Here is a 15,686-nt window from a genome sequence, read left to right as displayed (position 1 = left end):
GACACCCCAAAGTAGCCAATAAGTACGTAATCCGCATTTGTAACAATTGAAATAAGGTTGTGTCAACTTTTTGGTCACTTCGAGTGTCACGAACCATTTGACGCTGACTATACATATACTACAACCTAAGTTTCTCATCGAATTTACTAATTATTATAGGAGAAATAAACGAGGTTCAATAAATTAAGGAAATGAATTAAAAATCTTAGGTTATGTGACGTATTTTACCTATGTTTTATTATTTATTATTTATTATTATTTAGATTTTGGGCATTCTGAAATTATTCCCAAGTTCGAATCCGCACTCAAAGACCACGTGATTGGTCTAAAACATAGCAGATCTTCAAATCTCAAGTTTAAATCAAGTTTTGAGTGTCGTTTTGAAATTAATTAACCACATTTGAAAATAGTTTTACATCGTGTAAGTACTTGTATGTATTAATATTATGCTTAGCTAACAATGTGCGTTCTATGATAGTAATATTTTTTGTTAATAATATCAGTTAGTTGACTGACTTCAAGGTTAAGTGCACAGTTTTTTTAACCTCACGGATAATTAGAGTTTAACTTTAGGCGTAAAACAAAACGGTGTAAATTCCCACGATCATTACCGGAGACTTATTTCTATTTTCATATTCATACCTAATTAACATGTATATAAATAAACCCCATAAAATTATCAAACTCGCTTATGTAAGTATGTACCTACTAGCTTTCCGCCCGCGGCTTCGCCCGCGTGGATTTTGGTATGTCATAGAAAAACTTTATTGCGCGCGTCCCTGTTTCAAAAACCGGGATAAAAACTGTCCTATATCCTTTCCCGGGACTCAAACTATCTCTATGCCAAAATTCATCAAAATCGGTTCAGTGGTTTAGGCGTGAAAGAGAGACAGACGAGTTTACTTTCGCATTTATAATATTAGTATAGATAGTATAGATTTTGCAGGTGCTCACCTAAATCTGAAAGATCCAGGGTCAGGACTCTCTATGAAAATGCAAAACTATAGTAAGCTAAAAATGGTTAAGTTAATCTGTTTTGGTTATAAATACCTAACACTTTTTACTAGTACATAGTAACTAAACGTAAGAAGCACCAGCAGTGGTAATGTTGTATGACTAAACTTCATTTTAATCGTCCAAGGTCGTCCTCGTTTAACGGTTAAAATAAACCGTTTGTTATAATTGGGCCAGTTTGTGGAACAGCTGCCTCAACACGTGGTAACTACATTAATAATAATAATCCTCAGTCAAAACAGCTGACTTCATTTCGTGGCGTTAAAATAATGTAATACATGAACAAATAAACTACTGAAGATTAAAAGATTATAGTTAAGGTTAACAGATGTGGAGATCCTTGTTATAAACTTCTGATTGAAGATGACTGAAAAGGTCATTTCAGGCACAATATCTGTAATAATACCAATATAGGTAGCTGTGTTATGTGTCGTAAGAGGCGACTTAGGGACTATACATCAAATAGAGAACGGGCAGCAGCGCTCTCTGAAAAACATCAAATTTTTAAACTGCTCCAACCCGCCTGCCAAGCGTGGGGATTATGGCAAAACCCTCCACTATAGTGGAGGAGGCTCATAGTCCAGCAGTGGACTGTAAAGGGCTGTTGATGATGATGATGATGATGAGGTAGCTCTGTCTGTTTATGAATCACGATCCGCTATGGCTTATACTCGTACCTACACTAGCTGTGCCCGCGACTTCGTACCCATGAAAATGGTTTGAATAACATTTCCCGTTTTTGCAACATTTTCCTTATCTGCTCCGCCCCTATTGGCTGTATGGTGATGTTATAAAGCCTAAAGCCTTCTTCGATAAATGGGTTATCCAATACAAAAATATTTATTTAAAATCGGACCAGTAGCTCCCGAGATGAATTTTGGTATAGAGACAGATTGAACCTGCGAAAAGTATTGTGTAAGTTATGTGATATGGAAAATAAATAATAGGAAATCATATGTACTCGTACCTACCTATCACATAAGTCATGCGGTGACATCTGTCTGTAGCAATTAAATTGGTATTTCAAGGAGCCGTATCAAATTACATGCCCAGATGGATTTCCAAGATAATCCTAGATAACGTATGTCTATGTACGAGTAAGTAATGTACGAGTACGTACATATACGACTATGTATGCTGTTCGGAGATAACCATCGGAATACTAATATCATAGTAACCGTCGTATATTCACGTGTGGCATTAATACTAATAAGATATTACGTTACTGCTTTGTATACAGTTTGATTAATTTCTGACTTTAAATAGGTAGGTAACGTTTTATCAATTACGAAGATGTACTATGAACCCATACTACTACTACTTTGCCTGGCCCATTCCCTTTTTATTTGAGGCCGGCCCTCCGCGTCATGCGTCTCCAGGCGGCTCGGTCCTGGGTTGTCTTACTGTTAACTTGGGCTTCTTTAAGGTCGTTATTGATTACGAACATCCATGTAATTCGGGGTCTTCCTCGAACTATGAACTCATAATACAAGAAAAATGTAACATTGTATGTTTTCAAAGTCCAAAATCCACTTAATACAATATAACAAACTTCCTATAATTGATTATGAACACAGTTTAATAAATAAATAAATATCCTTGGTCATTTTACACTACGTCGTCTAGTCCCAATCTAAGCAAAACTTGTGCTATAGGTACCAGCCAACTAATTCCAAATCTAGATCTTCCTATATAATATAATTATCAATCTATCTATCTATAGCAGCTTTTAGGGGGTTCGCTTTAGAACATAGGCCTCCTCTTCAACCCTCCACCGACTTCTGTCCCTAGCCACTTGCATCCAATTTACTCCAGCCTGCTGCCGGATGTCGTCTGTCCACCGTTTAGGCAGTCTTCCCCTGCCGTGGGTGTTGTTGCGGGGTCTCCACTCCAGGGTCTTCCTGGTCCAGCGATCTTGGTTCATCCGTGCAATGTTCCCTGCCCATCCCCATTTACGGCTCTCAATCTCTTCCACCACGTCGCTGACCCCGTTTTTCTCTGATCCTCTCGTTTCTTTTGTGATCTTGTAGGGAAAGCCAAGCCAAACAGGAGGCATCGAGTTGCACAACGAGCAATGAATGCTCGTTGTGCAACTCGATGCCTCCTGTTTTCATCATCATCATCATCATCATCTCAGCCAGAGGACGTCCACTGCTGAACTTAGGCCTCCCTCAATGCTTTCCATGTTGCCCAGTTGGTAGCGGCCTGCGTCTAGCGCTTTCCTGCTACCTTTATGATGTCGTCGCACCTTGTAGACGTCTCACGCTACGTTTTCCGGTACGCGGCCTCCACTCCAGAACCTTGCTGCCCCATCGGCTGTCAGTTCTGCCTCCTGTTTTGTTAAATTAAGTCATGACTCTTCTACTTTGTGACCTCAATACCTATCCTATACATACAGCTTTAAATCAATAAAAGCCCGTATTGTCCATCCTCGCGCCACAGTCGGCATATCAGTTTATTAGGGTCTAACTTTACGAGCTGGGTTCAGTAATCTGGCTTTGTTATCGTCTGTCTGTGCGTCGAGTCGACGTCATAAACTGCGATTGTCTGAAATCTGGGACTTTGTTCCTGTGATGGTTTTATATGATATTTTTTATATTTGTTTGAACGTCTGTACTCGTAATAACTGATCTGGTAGTTCGTGATAATACGATCTCCTTTCAGGGATACTTAACTAGTGCAATACACTTGAACTTAACTGACACTGCCTTTATTAATATGCTATCATGTTTAACCTATTCGCGAAATAATATTATTAATATTTTTTTGTAATTAAGATTATCACCTTTTAGTATCATCGCCAATCCTTGCCCCCAATTAAGAGAATCTATTTTTTCATCTAAAAACTATCAGTATTTTGTAACGGTTGGTTCCTCTCGTTATTCTTGTAATTGAGTTGTAGGTAAGTAACTATGTAAGTACATACGTTTAAATAACTTCTAGGTAGCGTAGACTTTTCAGAACAAAGATATCGGTAATTGAACTGCAAATGTCTGAATACCAAAGAAGCATTTCAGCGGCAGACCGCGGCGGGCAGGCTGAAAGTATTCCCTTGTACATCGCTTCCTCGAATAACTCCTGTTTTTATTTCATTCCAAATGCTGCGAGCCAGACAGTCAACAAATATTTTTGCAGAATTGGAGTTTTATAACTTATTGTTGTGCTTTTCAAGGATATAAAGAAAATAACTACCTACATAAATACTTGGGTAACATATACAAATAAGCCTTGATGTGTTTTTATTTCTGACTAGCTTTTGCCCGCGGATTCACCAGCGTCAAATTTAGTTTGTCACAGATCGTCATAAATTATAGCCTATATGTTATTCTGGGTTATAAACAATAATACTTTAAAGTTTCATCAAAATCCCTTCAGTAGTTTTTGCGTGAAAGAGTAACAAACATCCAGACATCCATACGAACTTTCGCATTTATAATATTAGTAGGATAGTAGGAAGTAGGATTAGTAGGACTAATTTAAGTAGTTTTTGTTTTATTAAGAGAGGGGAGATGGACATCTTCTGACGGCAATAAAAGTAATTTTATTTTCAACAAATAGGTTTTTTAAAGCTCTTTTACACGACCCAGTATTACTTTTACCCTGCTAGTGCTAATTATAAATATGAAATAAAATAAATAATAGGTATAATATGAAAGAATCAGCCAATAGTACTAGAAAAAAGTTCTTAGTACTTATACATTTTGTACCTATTCTACAACATCTATGAAAAGTAGATTTCATCATTATACAGGGTGGCCCAGAAGAAAATTCACTTTTGAAAATTTTAGGAAACGAAAACTGTTCATGTTTGTAGAACTTTAACTATTGCAATTTATAGGAAATTTCATGCAATTTATTTTTAAATTTACTTTCTTTTTTAAATTTGATCGTACATGTGATTCCCTTGACGTTTACAACATTCGGTCAACATACATAAAAATTTTGGAAAACTTTCGTTTAGAGTTACCTCGAAATGGATTCAGGATGGATGAATGCTGCAGAGTTTTTGGATTATTTAGAGTATACTCTGCTCATAACGTAATCCCACAATAAGAAGTCTGCTGGAATGAGATTAAGGCTTCTTGGTGCCAATGAAATTTCACCCCTGCTTAATTGGTTTGTTGCATCGAAAGGATGATTAATTTTTGAGAGCGCTATACTGGCATGCTGAAAAGCTTTTTGATTTCAAAGTGGCATGATTCGCAAGGCTATGACAGTAGCACTTGGTTTCATCAAAATGGGGCTACGTGTCACTTTAGATGGTATTGAGACATGATCTCACAAAAAATAATTTCAGGCAGGGGTGACATCTCCTGGCCACCAGGAAGCCCTGATCTCACTCCAGAAAACTACTTTTTGTGGAGTTACCTTAAGAATAGAGTATACTTTTATAATCCAATAACCATGCAGCAACTGAAGCTGAACATTAGGAAAAAAATGGAAAATAGGTTTCGATGTAATTCTAACGAACGCATTTCAAGATTTTGATGTATGTTGATCGAATGTTGTAAGCGTCAAGGAAATCTCCTGGACGATGTAATTTAATAAATGTAAATTTAAAAATAAATTTCATTTAATTTTCTTTGAATTGTAATGAAGAAAGTTCTACAAAATTACACAGTTTTTTTTTCCTTGAATTTTCAAAAGTGAATTTCTTTCTGGGCCACCCTGTACCTATTGCTTTAAATATGGATGGTGGCATGTCAGTTGTTAATCTCTCTAATACTCTAAGATAAATAAATAGGTATTGATATAATATAAATAAATCAAAACTATTATATTCGTTGTTTGGCTTGTAACCTTTTCTCGTTTGGATTGTAAAATATCAAAGAACATTTTATGAGTATCAAATCATCCTATTCTGCAAATTGACATTTTCATTTAACATAAGCCAATATTGTTTCTGATGTCAATTTCAATTCTCAAACCAATTATAAGTCGAATATTTGTGTGAATATTGAATGGTTGTGTTGTAGCCATTGAAACATTCCATCAAAATGCGATGATCACCCAAAGGGGCATGTTTGCAGCAGATGAATGGTGTAATTTAATTAACTGTCGTATTGGTCTGAAAAGCAGCTAAAATAGAACAGTATGAACTCTGATAATAATTATTACTTTCAAAATTTAATTTAATTTGGTGTTATATGGGCGTGTCAATAAAAATTAAGAAGGGTTTTCCAATAAGTTTTAAGTCTTACGAGTAATATCGTAATTGTAATCGGAAAACTTCTGTTTAAAGTAGCGACAGCAAGAAATATACATTTTGCAGGTAATACAAAACCTCTTGTATTTTATGAATAGCTAGCTGTTCCTGCGACTTCGTAGGTACGCGTGAAAATAGTTTGAATAATATTTCCCGTTTTTGTAACATATTTCTTTACTGATCCGCCCTTATTGGCTGTAGGTTATATAGCCTAAAGTAGAGATGAAACGGATAGTTGTTTCGCCGGATACCGGATACCGGATACCGGATATCCGGCCAGCTGCTAGGCCGGATAGCCGGATATCCGGCGGCCGGATAGTTGACCTATTGTCTCGTTGCATGTCGTGACGAGTTTAGCGCCGCACAGGTGGTCTATTAGTAGACTAGACTAGTCACACTTTTCGAAAATCGAATCCGTCCGAATAGAATGTCAGATTTTGCCACTTGTCTAGGGGGCAGATCAATTCAAGTGATTTCGGTTGCTATAGTGAGTTTGTGATTGAATAGCGAAAATTAAATTACTGACCTTCCTATAAATGAGCTATCCAACACAAAAATATTTATTCAAATCGGACCAGTAGTTCCTTAGATTAGCGCGTAAACAAACAAACTCTTCAGCTTTATAATATTAGTATAGATATTATGTAATTTATCAAATATTTGTCTGCCAAACTTCACGACGTTTATCAAATATTAATTAACATAATGTATGCCTACGAGCTAATCTTGTATGTCTTCCGTTCTGCATACCAATGATCGGATTGACTTCAAAGCCACCAGCTCAACGTGTCCTTTTAGGCTGAGTTGCACCACCTAACTTTGACGGTAACCGGTGTATTTTGTATGGAGTTTGACAGTTTTTTGACGTTTGTCAAAGTTAAAGTGAGATGGTGCAACCCAGCTTAAATGTGAGACGTGGCTGTTTTCCTTAAGCTATACCATGCACATGACTTAACTCGGTCAAGTGCGTATGCGTGCAGCGTGTTTGCAGACCCTCGTACATGCTGATAAGAACATTATGCATACGACTGTACTGTGCCACTTCATTTCAATAAAACGGGGCCGACTGTACAGACCTAGGTACACGCCCGGCCGCATTACTGCGGTTGAGCGCCCTCTTTCTTTGCTGGACTCTGCTTTCTATTATATTTTTATTGGATCAGGATCCATAAGGATTACAGGCCTTTACAGGTCTTTGTACAGTGGCCGCTGTAATGTGAATCTTGTCAGCTTGTCTTAAGGTTGAAAGACAGTAAATTATTACTTTCTGCATCGCAATTTAAAAGGATTATCAGGCAGGGAGCAATCTTTTTGATAAATTAACTAGCTTTTGCGCGGATTTCTCACTGATAGCGATAGATTTAAGCTCTTTGCGGGGTCAAAAACTCTTACAAAATACCTACCGTAAGCATAAATATTATTTCATATCCTTATCTCAAACAATATATCTAAGTAGGTCTTAGATTACAAAATGTCACCACTTTCTCACCCACAAACATTGCTATGAGATCTCACAGTGCTCGTAGACGCATAGGGTCATACCCGAACCAATCACAGAGCTCTATTCAACGCTGTGCGTTCGATTTGCTGCTTCAATTAAGCAAGCATCGTTTATGAATACGGGCGTCTTTATCTTTCTTAAGCGAATTTTGCAATAAGTAGCCTTATCTTTTGCTCAGGCACTAAGTAGGTACTATTAATATTTGTCCAGTCCTTAACAATACGGCACAAAATATCTATATTTACAGTAATTACCCACTAACTGTTCAAGAACATGTGTGTTGTGTGACACATTAGTGGGTAACGGTAGTAAGTGCATGCACCGTAACTGATGCACGATTTGTGTCAAGGAAATAACTTTATTGTTCAAATCGATAATAGCTATACTATGAAACATGTGTGACAAATATCTATAAGTAGATGTAGGTAGGTCTAAAACTGTGTGACTATTAATGACATTAATGACAAATACTATAATCAGAATAGGTACCTACTACTTGTATAAACAATGCGACGACTAAAGATGCGTTGATTGATATTTCGTTGTGGTGTATTTAAATGTTTTAATTTCCAGATAAATTAAGTAATAGGCACCCATTAATCATGACTTTTTACGAATGGATTTGATGATGCATTCACCGTTTTATAGATTAGCAATGACCAACATTCTTAATTAGGAAATATGTCACAATTTATTAATAGATAACATACAAATCGTTCTTACAATCTTTCTAGCTAGAGGACTGAGGAGTCTCTGAATGCAATGGTTCAATGAAACTTAGGACATTACTGATTTTGATTAAGTAGTAAGTACCTATACAGTTTCAGGAAAAGAACACAATGATATCTATTATCATTTAGTAAATTTCAGTTTTATTTTCAGCCAAAAAGCACATTACTAGTGACAAAGTCAGACTAATGGAGCAATAAAGCATTTGAATTTGAATTTATTCTTAAAATAAATTCAAATTCTCTTCTTTTTTGTATCGTTGATTGCCAGCTGTGGTCAAAAGAAGCCTTTATAAGCAGCCATAAATAGGCATCTAACAACGAACAATAGTATTTTAAGAGCGTTAAAATGTAGTCAGTCAGCGTCAAATAGTTCATTACACCCAAAGTAGCCAAAGAGTCCGTACAAATCTTTGTTACAATTGAAAAAAGGTTGTGTTGTCAATTTTTTGGCCACTTGAGTGGCACTTGCTTTTTAACGCTGACTGTACTGTTTCTGTACTGTGTACAGTCTAGCTAAAAACACAGGCGCCAATTAAGCTCTATTAAACTCTATCTATTAGATAATGACGTCCTTACGTGACGAAGAAAAACGTCACATTCGGGTTTTTAGGTTCGTGACTCAACTAGGAAGTAATGTTTAATAATAACAATATGCACAATGCAATATCTAGATTAAACATAACCTAGATTTATCAGGGCCACTTTGTATTAATGGAACACACATTTTTCCTAAACCCAGGGTAGGGACAAAAGCTCGAATGGCCGCAATAGGCTAGTTTCCTAAAATATAACTTTTAGTCCGTCAATTACACTATCAAAAATATTGGACACACATTTTTATATTTGTCAATCAAACAAGTAATTTTATTACGAATTTATGATACCTTCCGCGTGAAGTCACAAAGTGCTACACTTTTAAGCACGCCTTGACGTCACGGGTTTATTCTTGTAAACCTTGACGTGCTTTATCTCTTTCAGTTTTAATTAGTTTAAAAGAGTGAAAAAAGTATTTTTGATTAAGTTAACCGACGGACTAATTCAAAAGCTTGCTTTTTTACTCAGGAAACATCCCTATTTCAGTGGAGTAACTAAAATCCATACTTATGGAAGCTTACTATGTACCCATTTACTTCTATTCAATCAGCAATTTTGCACTCCATTGGAAATCAAAATGAGGAAAATCTCATATAAATAAATAGACGTAATTTCTGGTTATCCTCCAAACCTTTGATTATACTGACATACGCCAACGGTTATATAACATTAATTAAAGACCATTATTAATAGTTTTTATGACGTTATGTACTTTAATTAATAACTGACATAACAACTAAAGCATAGTAGGTATTATACAGTAGAACTAAACTAAAATTTAAAAATCTGTATTTTCTTCTTAAATGCTCGTTAAGTATACATGTTATATAAATCAAGGTTTCTATAAAATATTGGTGTTTTTATGATGTGTACGTCTGTAGTTACAGTTTTATGGTTAGTTTAAGTAAAGGTGGTTCCAAAAATTATTTCAGAAAAAAAAAACATTTACCTTTTCTCTGAGGATTATACATTAATATACATAGCTCCTGAAAAAAGCATTAAAACGATAAAGGAAATGAGGATAAGCCCTTGTAACTTACTTAGGATTAGGAGACAACAAAAATGATTTCCTGAACTTTAACAAAATAAAAATGGATTAACTTGTTAAAAAGTCTCTTTCGTAGACGATATAAGGATGTTTCTGAACTAGTGAATATATTTTCCGTAATTGTCACCTCATGTGACACGGGTCTAAACGTGAGGCGAATTTTTTGTCACATCCTCATTTTTTGCAGTCGGGTAAACAATAGAATCGTTCCTTATTGGAATTTTTTAGGGTTCTACCAAAAGTGACGTAAGTTTCAGCTTCATTCAGTTATTGGTTCAACTTATTATGTTGATTTCCTCATTTCACTTTATCGAAACTACGAGTAAGTTAATAATCAACAGAATTTTTTTAATGTAGCCGGAACCTTCCGACATTAAAATGCAGTAAATTATGCATTTTTAGCACAAATAAGTATTCGATTACAAATGTGTATCAGTAGACATAACAAATATCACATTCTAGAATTAATTTCAATATTGACTATGACTTCATTCTCGAATAATTTATCATTTGTATATTATTTCATTAGTCAATAGTCGCAACTCGCATCGTTCATCGAAAAAGCGTTATGTGGATAACAATCTGTACCTACGCATGATTTTCGTTTACTCGTATATATTGATGAGGTGCGGCGACGCTTGCGCATTCATTGTCACGGTCGTGAGGCGCAGACGCGGCAGTCTACTTCCAAGCGTTGACACGGACGGTCGTCGCGAACCGGCATTTGTGGTACAAAACTAGTGAAACAGTGTCAATAGTGCGACCTTTATAAATCAAAGTTTAAATTTAGAACGTTCCACTGCTGCTCAAAAATAATACAAGGTGCGTACCGGCCGCTACTATAGATCCGTGTTGTTAAGTTTATATAATCTTGTTCAATCATAAAAATACAAACAAATCACTTTCCACTGGACCAACTTTCTACAGGATGCGTTGCCAAGCAAAAATGATCTGCACCATAAAAATAATGAGGCTCAGTGTTGTGTGTAAAAGTGGTGTGATAAAAATATTCCAATACTTCTAAAGTATGCGTAAAAGTGATCAATGATACTATTTATTGGTGTTATGGGTGTAACAAATGCGTACAAAATTCAATTTGTAATTTTAAATCACTTAGCTGCGTTGGTATTTATTATTTTTAATTTGATGCCACAATCTATCGACCTTAATGTCCTTGATCATTATTTTGCTAATGACGATATAACATAAATGCCAGTTTTTTTTACGTTAAAGCGATTACTTAATGAATAAAAAAAGGGCAACAGGTTTTTTATTTAACATCAGTTCAATTAAATGCTAGTTACCGTCAACTGAAAATAACAATTTGAAAAGAATAATGATAGAAATCTTAGTTGCGGTTTTTTTTTAATTTTAGTCATGCAACAGCTTGATAATAACCACTCAAACAAGTGAAATGTCAGCCAAACCCGTTTCACAAGTCTTGTATTCAAATTCTTATCAATATCTTACCAATACCGAACAAACACCAACCAATTAGATACCTAATACATAATTATTATATTTTCCTGAGGTCAAGTAACATGATATTTATTATTCTTTTGTTATTTTCCAGATGAAGTCACTAGCAGTGTTCCTGTGCCTCGCGTTATGCATAATCGCCATCCACGCCCGGCATTACAACGATCGAATCGAAAACGAAAAACGCGACGACGAACTAACGGACAATGTTGAATCCACCAAAGATTACCGAGGGCAGACGCGCCACAGGAGAAAGCGCTGGCAAATGAACTATGGGTACGACTACCCACCACCGCCTAATCCCTATTACCCCGACCGAAGGGACTACGACCGCAATCAGGAACTTATACCCCAAATCTGGAGGTTGTTGGACGAGATATCGACTTACGTGCGGCGACCTGCGTACCCGCCCGCGCCTATTTATGTCCCATATCCGGTACCTTACCCGGTTCCCCAAAACTGTACATGTAACGTCCAAATGGCACCTACTCCGAACGTCACAAAGCGGTTCCCAGATATGGACGATATTAACCAGAATTGGGGCATAGCTGAAACCAATGAAGAAGAGGATGTGGCAGATGAGGATGGCAATGATGGCACGAGACCGATCTCCTTTGACCCTATCAAACCGAAGACACCCATGTTGAGGCCTCAGCCTGAAGTGGAACATGGCAGCAATCAAGCTGTAAGTATTAAAACTCAATTAAACTCTTGATCATAGTTATTACATGTTGTAAATATCTCAGGAAATTATGATTATTTTGAGTCTTTAGAACTTACGATGAATTTTGTCATGGCTAGTCTGTTACTTGCAAAAAGTTTTGAAGTCTGATATCTGTGAATAACATAACTGTGATGCACCTTTTTCTTTTCTAATTACTATTTTCTTTCTTACAGAACGTCAAACAAGAACGAGTACCTATGGGTAACGGAGGTACGAGTAAGACTACAAACGCTTGCAATGCTGCCATCCTGTTGTGCTGCAGCGAAAAACAGCAAAAGGCTTGCTTCACGAGACAAGGGTGCAGCATGACCTTCGCTCGAGGAAACGCCTGCACTCCACAGTCCATCGCAGCCGCCATAGACTCCTACAGAAACGCTTACACGTCTCTATGAGCCCAAGGCTCTAGCGATGAAGGTTGAAGCCTGATCAGTATTCTTATCTTAGTTCGTTGAGATTTAACCAAAATTCAAACTTTGTATTTATGAATGAAAGTAACACTCTTTAGTGATGACGAGGGTGACCTCTTTTGAAGTAAAAAAACTAGCTCGTCTTTTTCTAACGGTTACATAATACGCCAGAGAATGACGAGTGAAGATTTTGCGCGGATTTTTAAATCTCAAACGGCGCAGTAGCGGATTCTCTTGTTTTTTTCTGGTCGACTCCTCAGGGCGAGTGATGCGTAACATCCCGCCGAGTACGGTCGTTTACCTCGTCTGAATCCAGCTGGGCTTTAAGAGACCTTATTGAGCCATTTTTTACCTTTTAAGTGCACGAACTTACAGTTCATTATTGTTTTCGCCAAAACAATGCAATTGTATGACTTTCGTGATTCTCTATTTACTCAGCGACGTATAGTTTAATTGAAAACAGAGCCATTTGCCTTAAAGTAATACTTGTAGTATTTTTATGTACTTAGTTTTAACTTTCTCGTCTTGATGCCATATCATGATTGTTCCTTGTTGTATACCTTGATGTTTTTTGTTGAACCGTTTCGCACTACGCCAAATTTTGATGATAATACACGGAATCCTTGAGTGGTGTGTGGAAAGACATTGACCTCGAAATGCCTGGTTTTTGTGTGACCATAATAGGCGATGATACGTCATAGTGCGATCAGGGTCGGCAGACAAATGTACGCATTTAAACTACGTGTGTAGGAGACAAACTTTGAGCCACATCAAAATAGTAGTATGTACCTCCTATATTATATTTCATTTGTTCTAGGGTCTGTTTTTGGACCACCGTTTCTCGATTTGAAAAATAACCCTGTAACAAGTGAACTATAATCTAAAATTAGATATTAAGTGTTCCTAGTCTGTATTTGTATTAATGTATGTATGTCTAATATAAGTAACAATAAATTGACGTGAATGAAATAAATAATGTTTTATTATTGGTGAAATTCGATTAAATATTAAACAAATTGAATTGAATTACATTAGAAATTGCCTTTTTCATGAGAAAATTTATGTTTTTAATCTGTAATCATTAAATAATTACACGCCTGACGAAATAATATTCTCTGAAAGGAATGCGGCTTCAAAGGTTAATTATTGTAATTGAAATTAAGTACATTCGAAAAATTATAATTGTTAATACAAAATACTCGCATACTTCTCTTGAGGAAATAATAGCAAATAGGTAGCAATTGGCACTCGTTTTATGCTTTATGAACATCTGAAAGAATTAAGGTTCATTTTCCTTTAAAACTTGGCATGAACTTCGATGGTACAAAACACACGTGTGTTAATAAATTGGGTTCATCCTATCCTAACACAGAAACAACAAAATGGGATCCCGTATCGGAAATTGAAATCTATTGCTGTTAATGAATTTTTGTCTGGGCGAAGATCCCATGTGCACGGGACATTTTATGGCATTTTTACAGGAGAATTAAAATGTCCGTAGGACATACAACTGCTTTTGCTTTGAAATAAAAAAAAAAAAATTTTTTGTAATAAAAAAAAAACAACAAACAGTTTACTACAGGCAATGGATAATAATCATCCCAATATAAAACTGTTCTAAGTCAAACAGTATGCATGCCATTAGGTAGGTACTTAAAAGACAATGTCCTAAATGTAAAAATAAGTAAAAGTGTGAGTCATGTTTTTCCTATAGAAAGTTGCCCGCATTTTGAAGAATATCCCAATTACTCATTATCTACCTATTTAATTACTTATTATCTTTTGTTACCTATTTATATCCTTAAATGTAATAAGGATGTTAAATTGTAAAATGTATCCGATCTCTAAATATGGACATCCAAATATATTACTTAGCAAATCTCCCCCAAATCGCATATTTATACCGCCAGCATCATTCCGAAAAACAATAAAGCTGCGAAGGTTGGCAAAAGGGACGAAATTTATTTTCTCTTGCTTTCCTCCGGTAAAAGTGGGGTTCAGCAACAGGCAGCCTCTGTCCTTTTCCTGCATATCGGAATCTTGGTAAGTCAGAAAGAGATGACGCAACCGGTTGTATGGGAAGCGAGTGCATTACACCGTTATTGGTTTTAATTCGTTGGCCACTGGTTGACATTGCAGAATATGCTAAGGCATGGAAGATTCCGTTAATTAAACCTTCATGTAGCTACAGGCTTTTACGGGAATATTTTAAATTAATGACTAGTTTTATTCCGTAATAAAAAACCCAAATTAAAGATTAAATCTTATGATAGACTCATCAACAGGAGTTAACATTTCACATCGGGTTTAAAAATTGTTCAGTGGCATTAAGTCCGCCACTGTACAATTGTATGTGCAAAAGTGTAAATAAAATAATAAAAAACATGTCCTTAACATTTGCTCTCGACATGAAAGCATTCTTCCTTTTTATGACACTACGATCTCAGCATTTGAAAATATAGGTACTTTGAGTTTAATGCTGAAAGTCAAGTCATTGACAAAAATGATGTTTACTATGTTTACATAGTTATGCACGCAATGTTGATATGATAAGTCAACACTTGAAATTCATTCGACAGCTGCATTCGACAGTACCACATACCTACCAACCGCGACGGATGGCGATAGTATCGTAATACAAATAAATACAGCAGGGCCATTTGTACAGTATCAAGCATCTTATGAAGTCGTGTTGTTAAAGTGATTTTGCAACAAAAATCTGAAGTCTGAAGCCGTCGACTGTACAAAAAGTAAAGTTATCATCAATAAAAGCAGTTTGCATAAAAGCTAGCTAGCCAAATCATTATTTATAGAGCACAGCCGAAGCGTGAAATTGCAATACTATGTTATCGCCTGCATTCTAAGACTCACACTACACGCCAGAAGAACCTTTAGTCTGCTTATAATATTAGATCGACTCTTAGTACAGACGAATGCATCTCAAGTAGTTTAACGGGACTTTATTCCATCACACTTTCACAC

The 15,686-nt window shown here is 36.1% G+C and overlaps 2 protein-coding genes across 2 annotated transcripts in view; one reads left to right on the top strand and one right to left on the bottom strand.

Moving 5' to 3' along the window:
* LOC114362581 (uncharacterized) overlaps positions 1–15,686 on the bottom strand; it is a 190,780-nt gene that overhangs the window by 88,705 nt on the left and 86,389 nt on the right. The window lies entirely within an intron of this gene.
* On the top strand, positions 10,717–13,644 carry LOC114362571 (uncharacterized). The gene is made up of 3 exons (XM_028318028.1): positions 10,717–10,916; positions 11,668–12,258; positions 12,471–13,644. Exons 2-3 carry the CDS (start codon positions 11,668–11,670, stop codon positions 12,687–12,689), a joined length of 810 nt encoding a protein of 269 aa, XP_028173829.1. The 5' UTR covers positions 10,717–10,916; the 3' UTR covers positions 12,690–13,644.

Source organism: Ostrinia furnacalis, unplaced genomic scaffold, assembly GCF_004193835.3.
Source record: "Ostrinia furnacalis isolate ACB-3 unplaced genomic scaffold, ASM419383v2 OfSCF0389, whole genome shotgun sequence".
In the NCBI taxonomy this organism is placed as follows: domain Eukaryota; kingdom Metazoa; phylum Arthropoda; class Insecta; order Lepidoptera; family Crambidae; genus Ostrinia; species Ostrinia furnacalis.
This window is presented reverse-complemented; position numbering and strand designations above follow the sequence as displayed.

Coding starts and splice junctions, on each gene's coding strand:
- LOC114362571 (XM_028318028.1), top strand. CDS start 11,668: ATGAAGTCACTAGCAGTGTTCCTGTGCCTCGCGTTATGCATAATCGCC. Junction 12,259..12,470: donor AACATGGCAGCAATCAAGCT/GTAAGTATTAAA, acceptor TCTTTCTTACAG/AACGTCAAACAAGAACGAGT.